General features: G+C 37.9%; 1 protein-coding gene across 2 annotated transcripts in view; it reads left to right on the plus strand.

The window, feature by feature from the left end:
- The window catches only part of MIGA1 (mitoguardin 1), a 109,722-nt gene that overhangs the window by 78,515 nt on the left and 5,775 nt on the right, over window positions 1-25,432 (plus strand). Inside the window, exons 9-14 of one of the 2 annotated variants that reach the window (XM_049875609.1) lie at window positions 18,724-18,842; window positions 19,112-19,184; window positions 19,866-19,952; window positions 21,239-21,337; window positions 23,345-23,479; window positions 24,732-24,785. In XM_049875609.1, the coding sequence (XP_049731566.1) occupies window positions 18,724-18,842; window positions 19,112-19,184; window positions 19,866-19,952; window positions 21,239-21,337; window positions 23,345-23,479; window positions 24,732-24,785 (567 nt within the window). The remainder of the gene's footprint in view (window positions 1-18,723; window positions 18,843-19,111; window positions 19,185-19,865; window positions 19,953-21,238; window positions 21,338-23,344; window positions 23,480-24,731; window positions 24,786-25,432) is intronic. The other variant, XM_049875610.1, reaches the window with a different exon arrangement.

The following is a 25,432-nucleotide window of genomic DNA, read 5'->3' on the forward strand; positions in this document are numbered from 1 at the left end:
CTCTTTTGGTTTCTTGCAGTAGCATCTTGTAGTTTTCTTTGTATCAGTCTTTTACATCTCTGGTAAGATTTATTCCTAAGTATTTTATCTTCTTAGGGGCTACTGTAAATGGTATTGATTTGGTGATTTCCTCTTTGATGTTCTTTTTGTTGGTGTACAGGAATACAACTGATTTTTGTATGTTTATCTTGTAACCTGATACTCTGCTGAACTCTTCTATTAGTTTCAGTAGTTATCTTGAGGATTCTTTAGGGTTTTCTGTGTATTTGATCATGTCATCTGCAAATAGAGATAATTTTACTTCTTATTTATGAATCTGGATGCCCTTTATTTGTTTATCTAACCTAATTGCTCTGGCTAGGACCTCCAGCACAGTGTTGAATAAAAGTAGTGATAAAGGACATCTTTGGTTCCTGATCTCAAGGGGAATGCTTTTACACTCTCTCCGTTTAGAATAATGTTGACTATTGCATAAATGCCCTTTATTGAGGAATTTTCCTTGTATTCCTATTTTGCTCAGAGTTTTTATAATGAATGGGTATTGAACTTTGTCAAATGCCTTTTCTGCATTGATTGATAACATCATGTGGTTCTTGTCATTTGTTTTATTTATATGATGGATTACAGCAACTGTTTTTCTAATGTTGAACCATCGCTGCATAACTGGTATGAATCCCACTTGGTCATGGTGAATTATTTTTTTGATATGTTGTTGAATTCTCTTGGCTAGGATTTTGTTGAGGATTTTTGCATCTAAGTTCATGAAGGATAACCAAACCCACTGCCATCGAGTCGATTCCGACTCATAGCGACCCTATAGGACAGAGTAGAACTGCCCCGTAGAGTTTCCAAGGAGCGCCTGGCAGATTGGAACTGCCAACCCTTTGGTTAGCAGCTGTAGCACTTAACCACTACGCCACCAGGGTTTCCTCATGAGGGATATAGGTCTGTAATTTTTTTTGTGGTGTCTTTACCTGGCTTTGGAATCAGGGACATGCTGACTTCATAGAATGTTTGGGAGTATTCCACCCTTTTCTATGCTCTGAAATACCTTTAGCAGTAGTGGTGTTAACTCTTCTTTGAAAGTTTGGTAGAACTCTGCAGGGAAGCAGTCCAGTCCAGGGCTTTTTTTGTTAGGAGTTTTTTAATTACCTTTTCAATCTCTTCTTTTGTTATGGGTTTATTTACTTGTTCTACCTCTGTTTGTGTTAGTTTAGGTAGGTAGTGTGTTTCTAGGAATTCATCCATTTCTTCTAGGTTTTCAAATTTGTTAGAGTACAATTTTTCATAGTAATCTGATATGATTCTTTTAATTTCAGTTGGGTCTGTTGTAATATCGCCCATCTCATTTCTTATTCAGGTTATTTGCTTCCTCTCCTGTTTTTCTTTTGTCAGCTTGGCCAGTGGTTTATCAATTTTGTTAATTTTTTCAGAGAACCAGCTTTTGGTCATGTTAACTCTTTCAGTTGCTTTTCTATTCTCTATTTCATTTAATTCTGCTCTAATTTTTATTATTTGCTTCCTTCTGGTGCCTGAGGGTTTTTTTTGTTGTTGTTGCTGTCTTTCTATTTGTTCAAGTTGTAGGGATAAAGCTTTGATTTTGGCCCCTTCTTCTTTTTGGATGTGTGCATTTATTGATATAAATTGACCTCTGAGCACTGCCTTTGCTGTGTCCCAAAGGTTCTGATAGGAAGTGTTTTCATTCTCATTGGATTCTATGAATTTCTTTATTCCATCCTTGATGTCTTCTACAACTCAGTCACTTTTGAGCAGGGTATTGTTCAGTTTCCAAGTGTTTGATTTCTTTTCCCTACTTTTTCTGTTATTGATGTCTACTTTTATGGTCTTATGGTCAGAGAAGATACTTTGTAATATTTTGATGTTTTGGATTCTGCTAAGGCTTGCTTTATGACCTAATACATGGTCTATTCTAGAGAGTGTTCCATGTGCATTAGAAAAGAAAGCATACTTGGCTGCTGTTGGGTAGAGTGTTCTGTATATGTCTATGAGGTCAGGATGGTTGATTGTGGCATTTTGATCTTCCGTGTCTTTACTGAGCTTCTTTCTTGATGTCCTGTCCTTCACTGAAAGTGGTGTGTTGAAGTCTCCTACTATAAATGTGGCACTGTCTATGTTATTTTTCAGTGCTGTTAGAGTTCTTTTTATGTATCTTGCAGCCCTGTCATTGGGTGCATAAATATTTAATATGGTCATTTCCTCCCGGTATATTGTCCCTCTAATCATTATACAGTGTCCTTCCTTTTCCTTTGTGGTGGATTTAAGTTTAAAATCTATTTTGTCAGAAATTAATACTGCTACTCCTGTTCTTTTTTTATTGTTGTTTGCTTGATATATATTTTTTTCCATCCTTTGAGTTTTAGTTTGTTTGTGTCTCTGAGTCTAAGGTGTGTCTCTTGTAGCCAGCACATAGACGGATCATGTTTTTTTATCCGTTCTGCCACTTTCTGTGTCTTTATTGGTGCATTTAGTCCATTGACATTCAGCGTTAATTATGGCTAGCTATGAGTTTAGTGCTGTCATTTTGATGTCTTTTTTTGTGTGTTGTTGACGGTTTGTTTTTCCCACTTAAGTTTTTATATATATATTGTGCTTTCCTCTTCGTTGTTGTTGATTTTGTTTCTTCTGAGTCTCTATTTTTTTCTTATGTTTTATTTTGATGAGTAGGATTGTTAGTCTCCTTTGTGGTTACCTTAATTTATTTACCCCAATTTTTCTAAGCTTAAACCTAACTGTTATTTTTTTATATCACCTTGTCTTTCTCTCCATATGAAAGATCTATGACTATGTTTCTTAGTTTTTTACTTACTATGTTTATTGTTTTAATGTTGTCGTCTTCTATGTAATGACATCGTTGTTGCCCTGTTTTGAGCATTTTTTTTATCTTGGTAATTCCAGGAAGGCACCTTCATCCAGAAGATCCCTTGATTCTTCGTTTTGAGAGCTTGTTGAAGCGATCTTGGTCTATTTCTTTATGTGATTTGATATTGACTGTTTTCTCTGAGGCATCTATAAGTTATTGTATTAATTATTTTATGTTTGCTCACTGTATCCTAGGTCCTTGCTTTGTTTTGTTTTGATATGCTGAAATAGTTTGCTTGAGTGAGCTAGCTTGATTATTTTCTCTTTTGAAGCTCTAACGTCCTGTCACCAGATGGCTAGAGCTGTTACCAGGTATATGAGCCTAGGAGTCCATTCACTTTTCTTGTATGGATTCAGCTCAGGTATCCAGGTAGTTGGTCACCAAGTGTGTTGTTAAGGCTCTGTCCTACAGTCGTAGAGGGCAGGGGTGTTTGGTGTAAGTCCCAGTATCTGGTTGCAGCAGGGGGTCACACTCTGAACAAGGCAGGGAGCTAACAACTGTCTCCCTAGTGTCTGTGAGGAAAGCGCATCCCTGTTCTGTAGAGTGCACAGGTGGGTGGGTCCCACAGATGGACCATGGTCACCCAGTGCTTTTTGTTGTAAGCACTGGGAGGTAGCAGTTATCCTTGGACCCCTGTCGTGTGTGTCTGGGGGACCTTAGTGCAGCCGCCAGTCCTTAGGCCCCTGATGTGGGTAGGTGAATACCGTGTTTAGTAGGCGAAGTGCTATCAAACATCACGCACCTCTCCACCGCACAGCTGAAGCAGTTGTAGTCTGCCAACAAGGGCCTTTTCTCCTAAAACAGGCCCACACAGGAACATGCAGGGGGAAAGTTGTTCAAAGTCCAAGGACCGTTTATGCCGGGACAGGAGCTGCTTCTGTCCTGAGCTCCCAGGGTAGTAGAGCTGGCAGATTATGTTTTCCTCAATTGTGAATTTATTCCTTCTCCAAGGGCAGGAGAATGGCTCAGGACACGCAGCAAGTACTGCCTCAGGCCCAGGGAAATCAGCAGCCACTGAAGGTGGCTTAGGGGCTGGTGGCACAGTTAAATAAACGCAGGTACTTAGCTTTTGCCGAGAGCGCCATTCTTCTCTGGGTCCGGAGGTGTGAGTAGGTTATGTGGCTGGCTGTTCCTCCCTGAGGAGACTGCCGCCGAACACTACCACCAGCCCATCACAGCCTGAGGGTTCCCAGCAATTCAGGTCCTGCATCTCCTCTCTGCTTCTGAACCGTCTCTCCTTACCCCTGCTACTCAGTCCGTTTTCTGACTCTGCCTTTGATGTTTAGGGCTCCTAGCTTGTCATAAATATAATCGTTTCACTTGTTTTTTTGGGTCTTTTTTGTAAGAGGGTTCACTGGAAGAGTCTGACTACTCTGCCTTCTTGGCCCCACCTCCTGTACTTGAAGTTTTAACCAGGGCATTATATAAGAAAAAGAACTAAAGGACATCTACATTGGGAAAAAAAGAAGTTAAACTACCTCAATTTGCAGATGACATGATTTTATACATTCTTAAGGAATTCACTAGAAAACTACTAGCACTAATGAATGAGTTCAACAGGTTGCAAGATACAAGGTCAATATACAAAATTAATTGTATTTCTATACATTAGCAATGAACAATCTGCAAATTAAATACTAAAAGACAATTCCATTACAATAGCATCATAAAGAATACAATATTAAAAAATAAATCTAACAAAAGAAGTGTAAGACTTGAACACTAGAAATTATAAAATTTTATGAAAAGAAATCAAAGAAGACCTAAATAAATGGAAAAATATCCCATGTTCATGAATTGGAAGTCCTAATATTGTTGAGATGGTAACACTCTCCAAATGGATACTCCCAGCTTCCATATTTGCAGATACTGACAAACCGATCCTAAAATTCATATGGAAAATCAGGGGACCCAGAATTGCCAAAATGGTCTTGGAAAAAGAAGAACAAAGTTGGAAAACCCACACTTTCCAGTTCTAAAACTTACTACAGAGCTGCAGTAAGCAAGAGTGCGTCGTAGTATTATAAGAAGAGACATTTAGATCAATGGAATAGAATTGAGTGTCCAGAAATAAACCGTTACATTTATGGTGAATTGATTTTTTTTTTTTGGTGATCCATAAGGGTTTTTTGTTGTTGTTAAGACTATACACAGCAAACTATATACCAGCAAAACATACACCAATTCGATAGTTTTTTCACATACTGTTTAGTGACATTGATTATATTCTTCGACTTATGCAACCTTTCTCACCCTCCTTTTCTGAAATGTTCTTCCCCCATTAACCTAGATTCACTGCCCCCTAAGCTTCCTATCTAATCTTTTCAAGTTTCCCTTGTCAATTTGAATACATATAGGTAGTTCTTAAAAGTGCATAATGTTCAAGGCAGATATTTTTTACTGGTTAAGCTACTGTTTGTTTTTAAGAAGACTTCAGGGGACATTTTTGGTTTAAGGTTTAAAGATTTTCTCAGAGCCATAGTTTCAAGGGTTCATCCAACCTTTATGGCTTCAGGAAGTCTGAAGTCCATGGCAATTTGAAGTTTTTCTGCATTTTCCCTGTTTGATCAGGATTGTTCCATAGAATCTTTGATCAAAATATTTAATAATGGTAGCTGGGTACCATCTAGTTCTTCTGGTCTCATGGCATAAGAGGCACTTGTTCATGGAGGTGATTAGCCATAAATTCCATATCCTCCTCCTATTTCTGACTCTCCTTCTGTTGCTCCAGGCAAATAGAGACCAATTGTGCCTCAGATGGCCGCTTGTAAGATTTTAAGACTCCAGGCACTACACAACAAAGTAGAAGGTAGATCAGATCAGAAGCACTAAACATGTTATTAGGCCAATTAACTAGAGTATCACATGAAACCATGACCCTAAACCTCCAAACCAAGAAACCAAATCCCATGAAGTTTTTGGTTGTACGTAAATAGCCTCAGCAGTTATTCTTTTTGTTGCTGTAAATATATCTATCATACAACTTTTGCCAATTCAGCTTTTTATAAGTGTGCAACTTATTGGCAGCAATTATAATAATTGGCTCTGAAACCCTACCCTTAATCAGTGCAATATTTCCATCACCTTAGGCCTACCCCTTTGGCCCACCCCCTCATCCCTGATAACCACTAATAAACTTTGTTCTATGTATGCTTGCCTTTTATTGTTTTTTTTTTTTTTATGTGAGTGAGGCCATACAATATTTGTCTTTTTGTAATTGACTTATTTCACTCAGCATAATGTCTTCCAGCTCCATCCAAATTGTAGCATATATCAAGACTTCATTTCTCCTACTTACTCAGTAGTATTCCATTGTATGTATGTACCACATTTTGTTTATCCATTCATCTGTTGATGGGCTTTTACGTTGTTGCCACCTTTTGGCTGTTGCGAATAGTGCTGCAGTGAACACTGATGTGTAAGTCTGTGTTTGAGTCTCTGCTTTCAAGTCTTTTGAATATATACCTAGGAGTGGAAATTCTAGGTCATATGGTACTTCTGACCCAAGCCGTGGTATTTTCATTCGCATCATATGCGTATGAAAGCTGGACAATGAATAAGGAAGACTGAAGAAGAGTTGACGCCTTTGAATTGTGGTGTTGGCAAAGAATATTGAGTATACCATGAACTGCCAAAAGAACGAACAAATCTGTCTTGGAAGAAGTGCAGCCAGAATGCTCCTTAGAGGCAAGGATGGCGAGACTGTGTCTTACATACTTTGGACATGTTGTCAGGAGGGATCAGTCCCTGGAGAAGGGCATCATGCTTGGCAGAGTACAGCGTCAGCGGAAAAGAAGAAGACCCTCAAAGAGGTGGATTGATACAGTGGCTGCAATGAGAAGCTGAAGCATAACAACGATTGTAAGGATGACGCAGAACCGGGCAGTGTTTTGTTCTGTTGTGCATAGGGTCGCTATGAGTCAGAACTGACTCGACGGCACCTAACAACAACAACAGCATGGTAGTTCTGTTTTTAGGTCTTTGAGGAACTGCCACACTGTTTTCCTCAATGACTGTACCATTTTGCATTGCCACCAGTGATGGGTAAGGGTTCCAAATTTCCCACATCCTCACCAACATTTTTTTTTTTTAACTTAACCATCCTATTGGAAGTGAAATGGTATCTTGTTATGGTTTTAATCTGCATCTTTCTGATGGCTAATGATGCTGAGCATCTTTTAGTGTTTTTGGTGGCCACTTGAATGTCATCTTTGGTGAAATGTCTATTCATGTCCTTTGCCCTTTTTATGATTGGGTTGTCTTTTTGTTGTTGTCAAAGTTTTATATATATTTTGATTATTAGATTCTTGTTGGATGTATGATTTCCAAAGATATTCTCCCAGTCAGTAGCTTGCCTTTTCACATTTTTGGTCAAGTCTTTTGATGAACAGAAGTTTTTAGTTTTTACGAAGTCCCACTTATTTATTTTGTCCTTTGCTGTTTGTGCTTTTGTTATTATATTAGATAACTCATTTGAAAAGCTGGGCCTGGCACCATTGCCCCCTGCTTTTTATTCTAAGACTGATATGGATTTAGTTTGCACATTTAGGTCCTTAATCCATTTGAATTTGTTTTTATATATGGTGTGAAGCTTTGATCCTCTTTCATTTTTCTGCTTATGGAAATTCAATTTTCCCAGTACCAGTTATTTTTATTTTATTTTTTAAAATATTGTATTTTAGGTGGAAGTTTATATAGCAAATGAGATTCCATTTAACAATTTTTGTACAGCTTGTTCTATGACATTTGTTACATTCTTCACGTTATGTCAACATTCTCATTATTTTCGTTATATCCATTAATCTAGCTTTCCTGCCCTCCTTAGCATCTCATCTTTGTTTTAGGGTAACTGGTCTCGTATATTTGATTATTTAAGGGAGTACGGTATTCATGGGTGATATTATTTTATAAAGCAAATCTATTATTTGGATGAAACGTGACCACCGGGAGTGGCTATAGCTCGATATTCGGAGGGATACCTTAGGGTTATAGTCTCGGGTTCCTCTAGTCTCTCTTGCTCCAGTAAGTTTGGGTGCTTTTAGGAATTTGAGTTTTGTTCTGCGTTTTTCTCCCTTTTTATCTGTGAACTTCTGTTGTGTGCCTGGTCAGAACGGTCAGTAGTAGTAGCCAGGCACCATCCAGTTCTTCTGGTCTCAGGCTAAATGAGACTGTGGTTCATGTAGGCTGTTAGTCTTGTGGATTAGTTTCTTCTTTGAGCCTTTGGTTTCCTTCATTCTCTTTTGTTCCAAATGAATAGAAACAAATAGTGTATCTTAGATGGCCACTTGTAAGCTGTTAAGACTGCAGATGCTACTCACCAAACTAGGATGTAGAACATTATCTTTATGAACTATATTATGCCAATTGACCGTGTCGTCCCACGAGATTATGGTCCCAAGCCTTCAAACACAGAAAACCAATCCCATGAGGTGTTTGAGTACATCTACCAAGTATCCGTAACTATGCCCTCTATGTAGTTTATTACATATATGAATATATTTGCAGTGCACATGAACTTGTATATACATACCCCAGCACCATTTATTGAAGAGACTCTTCTTTCCCCATGGAATGGACTTAGAACCCCTGTCAAAAATGAGTTATCCATAAAAAAAAAAATGTGTGGATTTATTTCTGGACTCTCAGTTCTATTCCATTGGTCTATGTATCTATTGTTATGCCAGTACCAGGCTGTTTCGATTACTGTCTCTGTGAAAAAAAAAAACCCATTGTTGTCGAGTTGATTCCAACTCATAGCGACCCTATAGGACAGAGTAGAACTGCCCCATAGAGTTTTGTAGGAGGACCTAGGTGGATTTGAACCATTGACCTTTTGATTAGTAGCCGTAGCACTTAACCACCACACCAAGGTTTCCTATAGCTGTATAGTATGGTTTAAAATCAGGAAGTATGAGTCCTCCTACTTTGTACTTCTCTTTCAACATGCTTTGGCTTTGTGAAGCCTCTTGCCATTCCATACAAAGTTGAGGATTTGTTTTTCTATTTCTGTAAACAGGGCTGTTGGGATTTTGATTGGGATTGCACTGAATCTACAGGTTGCTTTGAGTAGTATTGGCATTTTAACGATATTAAGCCTTCCAACCCTACGAATCTGTCAGTTTATCGTAGTGTGGGGCTTGTGTGTTGCTGTGATGCTGGAAGCTATATCACTGGTGTTCAGATATCTGTAGGGTTACCCGTGGTGGACAGGTTTCAGCTGAGCTTCCAGACTAAGACAGACCAGGAAGAAGGGATTGACAGACTATTTCTGAAAAGAATTAACCAGTGAAAACATTATGAATAGCAGTGGAACATTGATATAGTACCAGAAGATGATCCCCTCAAGTTAGAAGGCACACGAAAAATGACTGGGGAAGAGCTGCCACCTCAAAGTAGGGTCGACTTTAATGTATGTGAATGGCATCAAGCTTTCAGAACCTTCATTTGCTGATGTGGCACGATTCAGAATGAGAAGAAATAGCTGCAAACATCCATTAATAATCGGACATGGAATGTTTGAAGTATGAATCTAGGCAGATTGGAAATTGCCAAAAATGAAATGGAGTGCATAAACTCTGATATCCTAGGCATTAAAATTTAGTGAGCTGAAATGGACTGGTATAGGCCATTTGAATTGGATAATCATATGGTCTACTGTGCTGGGAATGACAACTTGAAGAGGAATGGCGTTACGTTCATCGTCAAAAGGAACATTTCAAGATCTATCCTGAAGTATAACACTGTCAGTGATAGGAATATCCATATGCCTACAAGGAAGATCAGTTAATATGACTATTATTCAAATTTACACACGAACCACTAATGCCAAAGATTAAAAAATTGAAGTTTTTACCAACTTCTGCAGTCTGAAATTGATCGAACATGCAATCCGGATGCATTAATAATTACTGGTGATTTGGATTGATCATGGAAAATATGGCCTTGGTGATAGAAACAACACTGGCAATCACATGATAGAATTTTACAAGACCAATGACTTCTTCATTGCAAATACCCTTTTTCAACTACATAAATGGTGACTGTACACGTGGATCTCGCCAGGTGGAATACACAGGAATCAAATCTGCTACATCTGTGGAAAGAGATAATGGAAAAGCTCAATATCATCAGTCAGAACACAGCCAGGGACTGACTATGGAACAGATCCTCAAATGCTTACATGCAAGCTCAAGTTGAAGCTGAAGAAAATTAGAACAAGTCCACAGGAACCAAAGTACAATCTTGAGTGCATCATACCTGAATTTAGAGACCATCTCAAGAATAGATTCAATGCGCCGAACATTAATGACTTTCACCCTACTTATTCTGTCTGTAGGCTGAGCAAATAATTCGAGAATCTGGACTATATGCAGAAGAACGGGGCATCAGGATGGGAGGGAGACTCATTAACAGCCTGCGATATGCAGACGACACAGCCTTGCTTACTGAAAGTGTAGAGGACTTGAAGCACTTACTGATGAAGATCAGTACGGATTATACCTCAACATAAAGAAAACAAAAATCCTCACAACTGGACCAATAAGCAACATCATGATAAACAGAGAAAAGATTGAACTTGTCAAGGATTTCATTTTACTTGGATCCACAATCACCACCCAGGGAAGCAGCAGTCAGGAAATCAAACAACATATTGCATTGAGCAAATCTGCTGCAAAAGACCTCTTTAAAGTTTTAAAAAGCAAAGGTGTCACTTTGAGGACTAAGCTGTGCCTGACCCAAGCCATGGTGTTTTCAGTCACCTCATGTGCTTGCGAAAGTTGGACAATGAATAAGGAAGACCGAAGAAGAATTGACACTTTTCAGTTGTGGTGTTGCTGAAGAAAACTGAATATACCGTTAACTGCCAAAAGAACAAACAAATCTTCCTAGGAAGAAGCACAGCCAGAATGCTTAGAGGGGAGGATGATAAGACTTCATCTCACATGTTTTGGACATGTTATGAGGAGGGGCAAGTCCCTGGAGAAGGACATCATGGTTGGTAAAGTGAAGGATCATCAAAAAAGAGGAGGACCATGAACAAGATGGATTGACACAATGGCTGGAACAATGAGCTCACACATAACAACAATCATGAGGGTGGTATAGGACCTGGCAGCGTTTCATTCTGTTCTACATAGGGTCACTATGAGTCAGAACCGATTCAATGACACCTAACAACAATGGCAACAACAAGCCTTCCGATCCATGAACATCTTTTCATTTATTTAAGGCTTCTTTAATCTCTTTCAATGATGTTTTATAGTTTTCATTGTATAAGTCCTTCACATCCCTGGTTTGATTTATTCTTAGGTATTTTATTCTCTTAGATGCTGTTGTAAATGGAATTGTTTCCCTAGTCAATTGATTTTGACAGGGGTGTTCTCTTAGTTATATAGTGCCGGTGTAACAGAAATACTACAAGTGGATGGCATTAACAAAGAGAAATGTATTCCCTCACAGCCTAGGAGGCTAAAAGTCTGAATTCAGGGTGCCAGCTCCAGGGGAAGGTGTTTTCTGTCTGTGGGCTCTGGAGGAAGGTGCACAAGGTCATCAATCTTCTCTTGCGCTAGGAGCTTCTCAGCCTAGCGACACTGGGTACAAAGGACGTGCACTCCTGGCTCTTGTTTCTTGGTGGTATGAGGTCCCCATGTCTCTCTGCTTGCTTCTGTCTTTTAAATCTGAAAAGAGATTGACTTAAAACACAACCTATAGCAATACACAAACACCAGAAGATAAGCTAGATAACTGGAATCTTCTAAAAATTAAACCCTTATGCTCATCAAAAGACTTCACCAAAAGATTAGAAAGAGAACCTACAGGTTGGGAAAAAATTTTTGACTATGACAGATCTGACAAAGGTCTTATCTCTAAAATCTACAGGAAAATCCAACACTTCTACAACAAAAAGAGAAATAACCCAACTTAAAAATGGGCAGAGGAACAGACAGTTCACCAAAGAAGAATTCAAGTGGCTAACAGATACATAAGAAAATGCTCGCGATCAGTAATCTTTAGAGAAATTACTGGCACAAATCAAAAAAATAGAAAATAATATGTTGGAGAGGCTGTGGGTGGGTTGGAACTCTTATGCACTGCTGGTGGAAATGCAAAATGGTGTAACCATTTTGGAAAATGATATGGCATTTCCTTGTAAAGCTAGAAATAGAAATACCATATGATCCAGTAATCCCACTCCTAGGCATATATCCTAAAGAAATAAGAACTGTCACATGAATAGGCATATGCACACCCATGTTCATTGCAGCATTGTTCACAATAGCAAAAAGATGTAAACAACCTAGGTGACCATCAACAGATGTGTGGATAAACAAACTATGGTACACACACACAATGGAATACTATGCAAAGATAAAGAATAATGATGAACTTGCAAAGCATCTCACAACATAGATGAATCTGGAGGGCAGTATGTTGAATGAAATAAGTCAATCACAAAAGGACAAATACTGTATGACACCACTACAATAAAAACTCAAAAGGTTTACACACAAAAAGAAACAATCTTTGATGGTAATGAGGGAGGGGAGAGGTGGGGATGGAAAAAACACTAAATAGACAATAGATAAGTGATAACTCTGATGAAGGGTAAGACAGTACACAGTCCTGGGGAAGCCAGCATAACTTGTCCGAGGCAAGGTCATGGAAGCTCCATAGACATATTCACACTCCCTGAGGGACCAAATTACTAGGCTGAGGGCTGTGGGGACCATGGTCTCGGGAAACATCTAGCCCAATTGGCATAGCATAGTTTATAAAGAAAATGTTCTGTATTCTACTTCGGTGAGTTGTGTCTGAGTTCTTAAAAGCTAGTAAGCGGCCATCTAGGATATTCCACTAGTCTCACCCCATCTGGAGCAAAGGACAATGAAGAAAACCAAACACAAGGGAAGGTTAATCCAAAGGACTAATGGACCACAACTACCACAGACTGAGTCCAGCACAACTAGATGGTGCCCAGCTACCACTACTGACTGCTGTAATAAGGATAACAATAGAGGGTCCCAGACAGAGTTGGAGAAAAATGTAGTACAAAATTTTCACTCACAAGGAAAAAAAAAAGACCAAACTTACTGGTCTGACAGAGACTGGAGAAAGTCCATGAGTATGGCCCCCAGACACTTTTATAGCTCAGTAATGAATTCACTCTTGAGGTTTACCCTTCAGCCAAAAATTGTTGTTGTTAGGTGCCGTTGAGTTGGTTCCGACTCATAGCGTACTGTAGAACGAAACACTGCCCAGTCCTGCGCCATGCTCACAATCGTTATGCTTAAGCCCATTGTTGCAGCCACTGTGTCAATCTACCTCATTGAGGGTCTTTGCTCTTTTTCCCTGACCTGTACTTTACCAAGCATGATGTCCTTCTCCAGGGACTGATCTCTCCTGATAACATGTCCAAAGTACATAAGACAAAGTCTCGCCATTCTTGCTTCTAAGGAGCATTCTGGTTGCACATCTCCCAAGACACATTTGTTCGTTCTTTTGGCTGTCCATATTATATCCAATATTCTTCTTCAACACCACAATTTAAAGACGTCAATTCTTCTTTGGTCTTCCTCATTCATTGTCCAGCTTTCATGTGCATATGACCCAATGGAAAATACCATGGCTTGGGTCAGACACACCTTAGTCTTCAAGGTGACATCTTTGCTTTTCAACACTTTAAAGAGGTCTTTTGCAGCAGATTTGCTCAATGCAATATGTTGTTTGATTTCCTGACTGCTGCTTCCCTGGGTGTTGATTGTGGATCCAAGTAAAATGAATCCCTTGACATCTTCAGTCTTTTCTCTGTTTATCATGATGTTGCTCATTGGTCCAGTTGTGAGGATTTTTGTTTTCTTTATGTTGAGGTGTAATCCGTACTGAAGGATGTAGTCTTTGATCTTCATCAGTAAGTGTTTCAAGTCCTCTACACTTTAAGCAAGCAATGTTGTGTCATGTGCATAATGCAGGTTTTTAATGAGTCTTCCTCCAATCCTGATGCCCCATTCTTCTTCATACAGTCCACCCTCTCAGATTATCTGCACACCATACAGATTGAACACGTATGGTGAAAGGATACAACCCTGACACACACCTTTTCTGACTTTAAACCACACACTATACCCTCGTTCTGTTTGAACAACTGCCTCTTGATCTATGTACAGGTTCCTCATGAGCACAATTAAGTGTTTTGAAGTTCTCATTCTTGACAGTGTTATCCATACTTTGTTATGATCCCCACAGTCGAATGCCTTTGCATAGTTAATAAAACATAGTTAAACTTCTTTCTGGTAATCTCTGCTTTCAGCCAGGATTCATCTGACATCAGCAATGATATCCCTCGTTCCACCTCCACTTCTGAATCTGGCCTGAATTTCTGGCAATTCCCTCTTGATATACTGCTACAGCCACTTTTGAATGATCTTCAGCAAAATTTTGCTTGCATGTGATGTTAATGATACTGTTCAATAATTTCCACATTCCATCGAATCACCTTTCTTTGGAATAGGCATTAATATGGATTTCTTCCAGTTAGTTGGCCAGGCAACTGTCTTCCAAATCTCCTGGCATACACGAGTGAACACTTCCAGCACTGCATCCATTTGTTGAAACATCTCAGTTGATGTTCCATCAAATCCTGGAGTCTTGTTTTTCACCAATGCCTTCAGTGCAGCTTGAACTTCTTCCTTCAGTACCATTGGTTCCTGATCATATGCTGCCTCTTGAAATGACTGAACGTCAAACAGTTCTTTTTGGTACAATGACTCTGTATATTCTTTCCGTCTTCTTTTGATGCTTCCTGCATCGTTTAATATTTTCCCCATGGACTCTTTCACTATTGCAACTCAAGGCTTGAATTTTTCTTCAGTTCTTTCAGCTTGAGAAATGCCGAACGTGTTCTCCCCTTTTGGTTTTCTATCTCCAGCTATTTGCACGTGTCATTATAATACTTTACTGTGTCTTCTCGAGCTGCCCTTTGACTTCATTTCTTCCATTCGCTTTAGCTACTATATGCTCAAGAGCAAGTTTCAGAGTCTCTTCTGACATCCATTTTGGCCTTTTCTTTCTTTCTTGGCTTTTTATTTAATGACCTCTTGCTTTCTTCATGTATGATGTCCTTGATGTCATTCCACAACTTGTCTGGTCTTTGGTCATCAGTAGTCAGTGCATCAAATCTATTCTTGAGATGGTCTCTAAATTCAGGTGGGATATACTCAAGGTTGTACTTTGGCTGTCATGGACTTGTTTAATTTTCTTCAGTTTCAACTTGAACTTGCATGTGAGCAATTGATTGTCTCTCCCACAGTCAGCCCCTGACCTTATTCTGACTGATGATATTGAGCTTTTCCATCATCTCTTTCCACAGATGTAGTAAATTTGATTCCTGTGTATTCCATGTGGTGAGGTCCATGTGTTTAGTTGCTGTTTATGTTGGTGAGAAAATGTATTTGCAGTGAAGAAGTCATTGGTCTCTCAAAATTCTGTCATTCTATCTCTGGCATTGTTTCTATCACCAAGGCCATATTTTCCAATGACCAGTCCTTTTTATTTGTTTCCAACTTTCACATTCCATTCACCAGTAATTATCAATGCATCCTGATTGCATGTTCAATCAATTTCAGACTACAGAAGCTGGTAAAAACTTCAATTTCTTCATCTGTGGCCTTAGCGATCGGTGTGTAAATTCGAATAATAGTCGTATTAACTGATCTTCCTTGTACGTGTATGGGCATTATCCTATCCCTGACAGTGTTGTACTTCAGGATAAATCTTGAAATGTTCTTTTTGATGATGAATGCAATGCCATTCCTCTTCAAGATGTCATTCCCAGCATAGTAGACCATATGATTGTCAGATTCGAAATGGCCAATACCGGTCCATTTCAGCTCACTAATATCTGGGATATTGATGTTATGCATTCCATTTCATTTTTGATGATTTCCAATTTTACTAGATTCATACTTGGTACATTCCACATTCCGATTATTAATGGATGTCTGCCGCTGTTTCTTTTCCCTTTGAGTCGTGCCACATCCGCAAATGGAGGTCTCAAAAGCTTGAGTCAATCCATGTCATTAATGTCAACTGTACTTTGAGGAGGCAGCTCTTCCCTAGTCGTCTTTTGAGTATGTGCCTTCCAACCTGAAGGCACTATATCAAACAGTGTTCCACTGCTATTCATAAGGTTTTCACTGGCTAAATCTATTCAGAAATAGACTGCCTGGTCCTTCTTCCTAGTCTGTCTCAGTCTGGAATCTCAGCTGAAACCTGTCCACCATGGGTGACCCTGTTGGCATCTGAATTCCAGCAGCACAGCTTCCAGCATCACAGCAACATGCAAGCCTCCATAGTACAATAAACTGACAGACATATCAGACAGACCCGTAAAACAAAATGATACTAAATGGGCATACCAGCCCAGGGGCAAGGACAAGAACTCAGGAGGGGACAGGAAAACTGGTAATGGGAAACCCATGGTCAAGAAGGGGAGACTGTTGACATGTCATACAGTTGGCAACCAATATCACAAAACAATGTGTGTATTAATTAATGAGAAACTAGTTTCCGTAAACCTTCATCTAAAATACAATTAAAAAAATAAAAAGACACCACCTAATCTTGTAGATTGAGTCCTGCCATGTTAACATAACTGCCGCTAATCTCATAGCATTAACATCACAGAAGCAGCATTTTGCAGCACATAGGAAAATCATGTCAGATGACAAAATCACACAATACTGGGAATCATAAACTAGCCATGTTGTCACCATTTTTGGGGGGACAGAGTTCAATCCGTGACAGGTACCAAGACAATTCAATGGGGAAAAGAACAGTCTTTTCAACAGATGATTCTGGGACAGCCTGATATCCACATGGAAAACACTGAGGTTCTCCCCTCCTCACCCCCCACGGTATAGCATGTATAAAAATTAACTGAAAATGGATCACAGACTAAATATAAGAGTTAAAAATTATAAAATTTTTAGGAGAACACATAGGTTTAAGTCTTCATAATCTTGGATTAGTCAATGGTTTCTTTAGCTATGACTCCAAAAACACATGTGACAAAAGAAAAAATTGATTAGTTGGACTGTATCAAAAGTAAAAACTTTTGTGCTTCAGAGGACACCAACAAGACAATGAAAAGGTAACAGAATGGGAGAAAATACTTGGAAATCATACATCTGATAAAGGACTTATATCTAAAAAATATAAAGAACTCTTAAAACTCAATAATAAAGAGACAAAGAACCCAATTCCAAAGTGGCAAAGGATTTGAGTAGATATTTCTCCAAAGAAGATATATACATAGCCAATAGGCACATGAAAAAATCCTGAACATTGTTAATTATTAGGGAAATGCAAGCCACTTTATGCCCAATAGGATGGTTACAATAAAAAAGGTGGACAATAATAAGTGTTAGTGATGATATGGAGAAATTAGGACCCTCATACATTGTTGGTGGGAATGGAAAATGGTACAGCTGCTTTGCAGAACAACTTGGCAGTTTTCAGAAAGTTAAACATAGAGTTACCACATGACCCTCCTAGTTATACATCCAAGAGAACTGAAAACATATGTCTACATAAAAACGTGTATACTAATGTTTATAGCAGCATTGTTAACAATAGGAAACCCTGGTGGCGTAGCGGTTAAAAGCTGTGGCTGCTAACCAAAAGGCTGGCAGTGCAAATCCACCAGGCACTCCTTAGAAACCCTGTGGGACAGTTCTACTCTGTCCAATAGGGTCACTATTAGTCAGAATCAACTTGATGGCAGTGGGTTTGGTTTTTGGTTTTCTGGTATTAACGATAATTCAAGAGTGGAAATGACCCAAATGTCCATCAGTTGGTGAGTGGATAAAGAAAGCGTGGCATATCCATTCAATGGAATTGTATTGAGCCAATAAAATGGAATGAAGTACTGATATATGCTACATCATGGATGAAACTTGAAAACATTATGCTAAGTGAAAGAAGCCAAATGCAGTAGGCTACATATTGTTTGATTCCATTTGCATGAAATTTCCAGAATAAGCAAATCCATAGAGACAGAAAGTAGATTAGTCGTTGCCCAGGTCCAGGGAGGGATGGAGGTTGACTAAAAACTACTGAATTGTATACTTTAAAATGGTGAATTTTATGGTATGTGAATTACATCTCAATAAGGGTGTTATTTAAAAATGTATATATACAGAGTGCCATTTAAATGGATCATCTGGTACTGAAAAATCAAATAACTCCAAAGATTTTTTGCTTAGCTGGCTGGCTACTCTATAGTGTTTGTAGTTCTTTTCTAATGAACTGTCAGGAGACTGAAATTGCATTTGTAGAGTTGTTATACTTACTAGAGAAGCATGACTGTGTTTCAGTTATACAAAGGTTAATCAAGTTACATGTAAGAAAATATTTCTTAGAATAGGCAAATTAAGCTTATTGCAATGACTTTGTAGAAAGTTTTTTTTTTTTTTCCATTGACAATCATGAGTTGTAATACTTTTAAGTACTCTTTGGGTAATAAAATCCATTTTTTCTTTTTTTAATGCTTCACCTTCAGTTATTCTTGTTGATGAGCTGTAAGATACTGCTTTTCTCTATGCAATATGGGTTTAACTAGTTGGATTCAAAATGAACTAAGCTTGTTTTAAAATTTTACTCTTTTTTACAACTGAATTTTGAAATAAAGTGAATTCAGAACTTACTAGCTATAAATCTTATTGAATGATTTTCATGGCTTAGTCAATTTAGTATGTTTTGACAGTAGCAAAATCCTATTTTCTGTCTTTTATAGTTTTTCTTCTTTTATCAGTTCAGTCTATCTTAACCCACTGTTTTCTTAGCTTGCAGAGCACAGGGAAGTACGGCATACCTACAGTCTAGAGTCTCTCTGCCACTGCCCTTTTTATGAAGAAGCCATGCATTTAGTTGAAGAAGGAAAAATTTACTCAAGAGTACTTAGGTACCTTTTTTGTTTTGCCTGTTTTTATGAAAAATATAAAGGTGGTGTTACTATGTGTGATGTTTATTAAAAATGTTCAGGAGAAGAGGGAGAAATATATTTTTAGGTCCAAGTTAAATTTTTTTTTTTTTACACATTTTGACTTTGTCAGTATGGAGGAGACATGTGTTTTATATTACGGTCCTGAGGTTAAGCCTTGTTTGAGTCCAAATATGTAGTAGGCTTGATCTTGAATCCAGCTTAACGATTTTCTCCCATTTATTACATAGAACTGAAATGTTGGAGTGCCTCGGAGACAGTGATTTTCTTGCCAAACTTCACTGTATTCGACAGGCTTTTCAGGTATTTTTTTTTTTTTTTTTTTTAACTAAGTGCCTTCAACCAGCCACTCATCCATTCCCACGCTCATACTGTAGAGTCCAGCTGCGTAGAAACAGGGTAGTTCCTTGCTTTTTATTATCCCTATTCCTAACGGCTAATATAGACTCTATTAACTTTAGTTTTCCTCCCTGCTACTTCCTTTCATTTGTCATTGTGCTCTCCCATGGCTTTCCAGGTCCACCACACGTCACAATGAGACATTTTGATGCTGTGTATACAAATGGCTGCTTAAAATAAAAACCGTCTTTCTTATTGTCAATCAGTATGTGTTCTAGATCGTTTATTTGAGTCAGTAAAATCTTTTATTTCTTAAACTGATATAAGGTCTTTTAACAACAAAAATGGCTGTTTTCCTGTATTTGATGCTATGTAAAATTTATTTTAGGCTTTCTGATCTTTTGTTGAACAGAATTAAATGCGGATTTACCTTTTAATTTTTTTTTTATTAAAGATTTCAAGAGCTGTCTTTATTTTAGTAAGTCACAGTTTTCTCTGTGGTTGGCCTGCTGAAATAGTACCACATACAGTGCACTAACTGTATTAGGGTTATTTATGCATAGATGTGTTATAAAGTCTGATGTGAATTCAAATTAATTATAGGTCTCTTTTTTCATTGACCGGGGCTGTTTTTGTTTTTTGCAGGTAATTCTTTCAGAAACAGCCAACAGGATGTTCCTTGCTGAGAGTGGAAGGAAAATTTTGTCAGCTTTAATTGTGAAAGCACGAAAGGTAAACTTGTTTTGTCACATTTTTTATGGTTGTTATTTCTATTCAACTGAAGATTAAATATGTTTAAAATTTTAATAGAACAAAAAGTTTTGTAGATGGTTGCAAAGGTGCATAGATTAAAAATAAGTAACTCAAACAGCGTTGATTTCTACTTGGGTTGAGTTATTTTCTTTCTGTGAAGTCCACACAGTTTTGACCAAGTTGTTTCTCATAAGTCTTTTCCAATGTGCCATAAAGACTTGAATATCATGGTGAGAATCATCATTAGATCTGCTACTACAGCTATTATTGTCATTATTATTAACACATTCTCTCTGACCTCTCTCAATCCTGTTCATTAAGAGGATTCTAGGAACCCTCATGAGATTGAATAGGGCAGAAGCAATAATAAAAGCTTCGTTAAGATTGTAAGGAACCATTTTCTTTATGCAAGGTGTATCCAGATGATCAGGGAAAAAAAAAAAATCAGGCCTTCTTTGGATCCATTTACACACTCCTGGTTTTCACACCCAGTTCCATTGAACCTTAATTTGTTCATTTGTATAATAGGGAGAGTTATATTTATGTTACCCTGTCTCAGAGGATCATTATGATGATTAAATAAATAACAAATGGGAAAGCAAATTAGAAAATAAAGTGCTAAATAAGTGGAAGGTGATAGTAACTATTTGCAATTTCAGTGTAAATCTTATGTTGCTTTCTTGGCTTCCCTTGGCAGTTAAGCCTGGTGATGTGAACTGTAGTTCTCCGAAAGGAACAGAACTGAATCTAAAGCATCACATATTGTCTGTCTGTTGTAACCAATTTTCATCTTAAGGACCAATTCAAATAACCAAAAAAACCAAACCCACCTCCATCAAGTCCATTCTGACTCATAGTGACCCTTTAGGGTTTCCAAGGCTATAAATCTCTATGGAAGCAGACTGCTACACCTTTCTCTCACAGAGCTGTGGGTGGTTTCAAACCACCAGCCTTTTGGTTAGCAGTTGATTGCTTTAACCATTGTGCCACCAGGGCTTATATATATTTGTATAAGCTTATACATATTTGTCATAAGCAGTGTGCTTATGGCATTTTGCTAACATTGTTAATTTTGGCTTCTGTAAAATATTGGAACAACAGAATATTAATCCAAATGAATTTGGCATACCTTGAGATGTATTTTAATTCAGTTACCTAATAGAATTAAGATCCAAGAAACTTACTTGAAGAGTAACTTATTTACTTTATAGGCCTAAACCTTGTTATAAATTGAGTTTAAAATTAAAATATATTTTCTTCTGCAGAATCCAAAGAAGTTTGAAGACGTTTTTGATGAAATGATCTATTTTTTAGAGCAGACTGATCACTGGGATAGTACTGAAATGGAACTTGCTGCTAGAGGGGTAAGTTCAAAATTGTTATAATATTTATTTTCCTTAATTATTTGCATATAACATTTACATGAGTAGAGGCCATTTTTACCTTGTCCTTATTAAATGACAGTAAAACCAATAATGTGGTGTTAAGGTAACATATATCCTCTGGCAGACTCACAAACAGTAGCAACTGCAGTCTATACATTGGAATTCCAGTTGAAAAAAACTGTTTTTTTGGAAAAAGCCTTCCTTTTCTCCCTGCTTCTTTCTATCCAAAAGTCATTGGTCAGGCCCCAGCAGAGTGGTAGTGGTGGCCTGTGGAAGGTATTGAATAGGAATAACATAGGAAGATCAACAGACATTAAAGAAACATGTAATGAAGATTTAATATTTGCTAAATACCTTGTTTTTTAAATACCTTGTTGGAGCCCTGGTGGCACAATGTTTAAGAGGTTGGCTGCTAACCAAAAGGCTGGCAGTTCGAATCCACTAGCCACTCCTTGGAAACACTATGGGGCAATTCTGCTGTGTGCTATAGGGTCGCTATGAATCAATGGCAGTGGGTTTGGGTTTTTTTGTTTGTTTGTTTTGGTTTTAAGTACCTTGTTAAGTTCCTTGTTATGTTCCTTAAGGATCTCATAAGCTAGTAGGGAATCAGTTTCCTCAGTGGACAGATACATTACATTGTAATAATGCAGGTAATGTAGGTTTATGCATGAGGTACAAATGGACCACAATGAAGGGAGCTGTTAAGTCTTTTAGGAAAAGTCTTTTAAGGCTTCATAGAAGACATAATGATTGAACTGGCTTTTGAAAGTGGAGTAATAGTTGGCAATGTAGGCATTTACAAGGGGTGAGAAGGCATTCTAGGCAGAGAAAACAGGAGGTTCAAAGACACGGAGGCATGATCTTCTCTTGTCCAGCATTCCCTCACTTGGGGAATGGAATCACATCCAGCCAGCAGGCCAGAAACCTGGGGCTCACCCTTCACACCTCCCTGGGCTTCATCCGCTTTATCATATCCACCTCTAAGTTTTGTCAGTTTGAACTAAATATCTTTGGATGTTTTCCTATTCCTGCTATCCCCATCGTGGCCTAAGCAGCTGTAGTCTTTCCCCTGGACTATCTCAGTAGTCTTTGTATTTTCAGCCTACTGCCCCACTCCCTGGATTCACTCTTTCCCCTTCCATTCCGTACTCTACATTGCTGCCAGAATGATCTTTAAAAGCTACAAATCTGATCATCTCTCTCTCCCCGCCCGCTGATCCTCAGTCCCCAAATACTGTGAGGATAGAAACCAAAATCCTTAACATGAGCCATAAAACCTTGCAGGATCTGGCCTTCTTCCTTTTCCCTAGCCACAGAGAGCTGCAGCACACTTTCAGTTTCTTTGATTTCAACACCCTGTGTTCTTTCTTAAAGTCTTTGACAGGTATTTCCTCTACCTGGGATGCCTCGCTCCCTCAAGAAAGCCCTCTCTGACATCCAGGCTGGATCAGAATCTTCATCATAAGCTCTCATAGCACCATGTACTTTTTCCCTTATTGTGCTTATCACAGTTTGTGATTGCATATTTGCAGAATTATTTTGTCCCTATCTGTTTTCCTTACTAGACTGTAAGCTCTGCTCTGCTTATTATAGAAGACTGAGAACCTAGTACAGCACATGAGAGAACAAGAGGTTTTATAATCTGGTGGGATAGATTGGTAGATATACTCATAACTAAATAACAAAGCAGAATGAGCATTATGGATGTTATAACAGAAATATGAACAAAGGACCCCAGAACAGATAGGAGCCAGAGATTAATTTCACCTGAAGGAATTTAGGAAGGAGTAGGCACTGTGTGAAGTATAGTTTCTGGTGATGATGGGTTTTGGTATTTGTCTTTCCTCTCCCTGTTTTTTTGCAGTAATGTAATCTCTTGACTCAACTAAAAAAAACCCTGCAGTTTTGAAGAATAAAGCCCTGACTCAAACTTTATTTCAGCTCTATATAAAAATTATTTGTTTTAACTCTTATAATTTATTGCAGGTGAAAAATCTAAATTTTTATGATGTTGTTCTGGATTTTATATTAATGGATTCCTTTGAAGATTTAGAAAACCCACCCACGTCCATACAGAATGTAGTAAATAATCGCTGGCTAAACTCCTCCTTCAAAGAAACCGTAAGTGGTGGTTTACCTTTCTCAACCATTTAAGTTTGATGAAAAGTGGTCAGAACTGGGAAGGTTATACATCTGCCTGTAGAATGACTAGTGTGGAAACAGAGTTCACCCTTGGATGTTAGGATTAGATGTGTGTGGTATAACCCCTTCACGTGAACTTCTCCTCATTTGCCCTTTCATCAGTCCCAGCCTTAACCTGGAGGACTCAGTATTTCTTCAGGTCTCAAAAGAAACTCAGGCTTCAGACTAGCTCAGGCCTAACAAAAAATTGTTAGTAAAGCAGAATGATTAAATGGAAATATAAAAGTTACAGTAAAAAATGAGAATATACATATTTTAAGAGGAAAATTTGGAGACCCAAGCTCCCAAATACTATTAAAGATTAGTGGAGAAAAAATAGACAAGTGCAAAAATAAAACAGGTTTAAACTATATTCTATACTTTGAATGTTTTCAGTTTCTGTTCTATTTGTTATTCAAATCTCTTTTGACATTGCTTTTTATGAGCATTAAGCATCTACCTGTAAGTAGGTAGGATGGATATCATGTTTCAAGTTTGAGTGCCTTTTAAAAAATGCTCCAGTAGATTATTTCACAATTATTTTGGAACTTCCTGACTATTAAATTTTAAAGCATTGCTAATAAATTCATGTTTTCCTTACTTATTAGGACTTTTTAATCATAAAAGCTATGTTTTCCATTTTCATAACTGACTTGACAAAGTGACCTTGGCTGAAGTGGGTCATGCCAGAGTAGGATGAGATTTCTTCAGGAGCCACTGTGTGCTTTTGTCCCTGTCATTATGGTTATATGTTTTTAGTTCTTTATTTGAATGAAACTGTTTAGTTCTTCCCAAAATTCGTTCCAGTGGTACTGTTTTGAAGAAAAAATACTACTTATTTTGTCTTCGTTGTTACACATAAAATATTTATTTGGATATGTACCTCTGTGTACATACATTTTCACTTTTTTCCTTAGGAGCAGAGTTTTAATTACCAAGCTCCTTGGTACCAGGGCTTAACCTTTTTCTTTAGTGGCTTTGTATTTAATTTTAAAATTTATAAAAATGAAACTCTTTTTCATTAATATTTACAAACAATATAAGGAACCTGGACTAGTTCTTATTAGTAGTTAATGTTTTGAGCTTTTTAAGGCTATAAATTTTGAATTTCTAATAAAAATCACTGTTTTCTAAAAGTAAAAGCTTATATAATTGTAAATTTAAATCTTGCTTTTCTCTTCTGCATATGTAGGCTGTGGCTTCAAGTTGTTGGTCAGTACTGAAACAGAAAAGGCAGCAGATGAAGGTAAAACTCATTATGCCCTAGACTGTATTGTTAATTGGAAAGTCTTGTCAAAGAAATATGAATCAGTTCACATGTGGCGATGGCAGCTGATAAGAAGACTGTCACTCAAGCTAGATGAATGACTTAATGGTGCTGGGTTGGCATCTCCGTTTTTGACTGCCTTCTTCATTTTCCTTACCTGCCTGTACAGTTCAGTACAGCAAGTATTAGGCATGCATGAGATTTCCACTAAGTGGGAGAGGAGAATTTAAGGTTGGAAGCACTTCTAATAGATTTTTTTTTATTGTGCTTTAGGTGAAAGTTTACAGCTCAAGTTAATTTCTCATACAAAAATTTATACATATATTGTTATGTGACACTAGTTGCAATCCCTATAATGTGACAGCATACTCCCCCTTTCCACCCCGGGTTTCTTGTGTCCACCCAACCAGCTCCTGTCTCTTCTTGCCTTTTCAGGAGCCACCCATTTGGTCTCGTGTATCTGCTTGAACTAAGAAGCACTCTTCACGAGTATTATTTTGTATTTTTATAGTTCAGTCTAATCTATTTCTGAAGAGTGGGCTTCAGGAATGGTTTTTATTTTTGTTATTTTTTTTCTTCCAGTTATTGATACTAAGATTTTAAAAAATGGTTTAATATAGTGGAAT

Source organism: Elephas maximus, chromosome 3 (genome assembly GCF_024166365.1).
Source record: "Elephas maximus indicus isolate mEleMax1 chromosome 3, mEleMax1 primary haplotype, whole genome shotgun sequence".
NCBI classification, from domain to species: Eukaryota; Metazoa; Chordata; class Mammalia; order Proboscidea; family Elephantidae; genus Elephas; species Elephas maximus.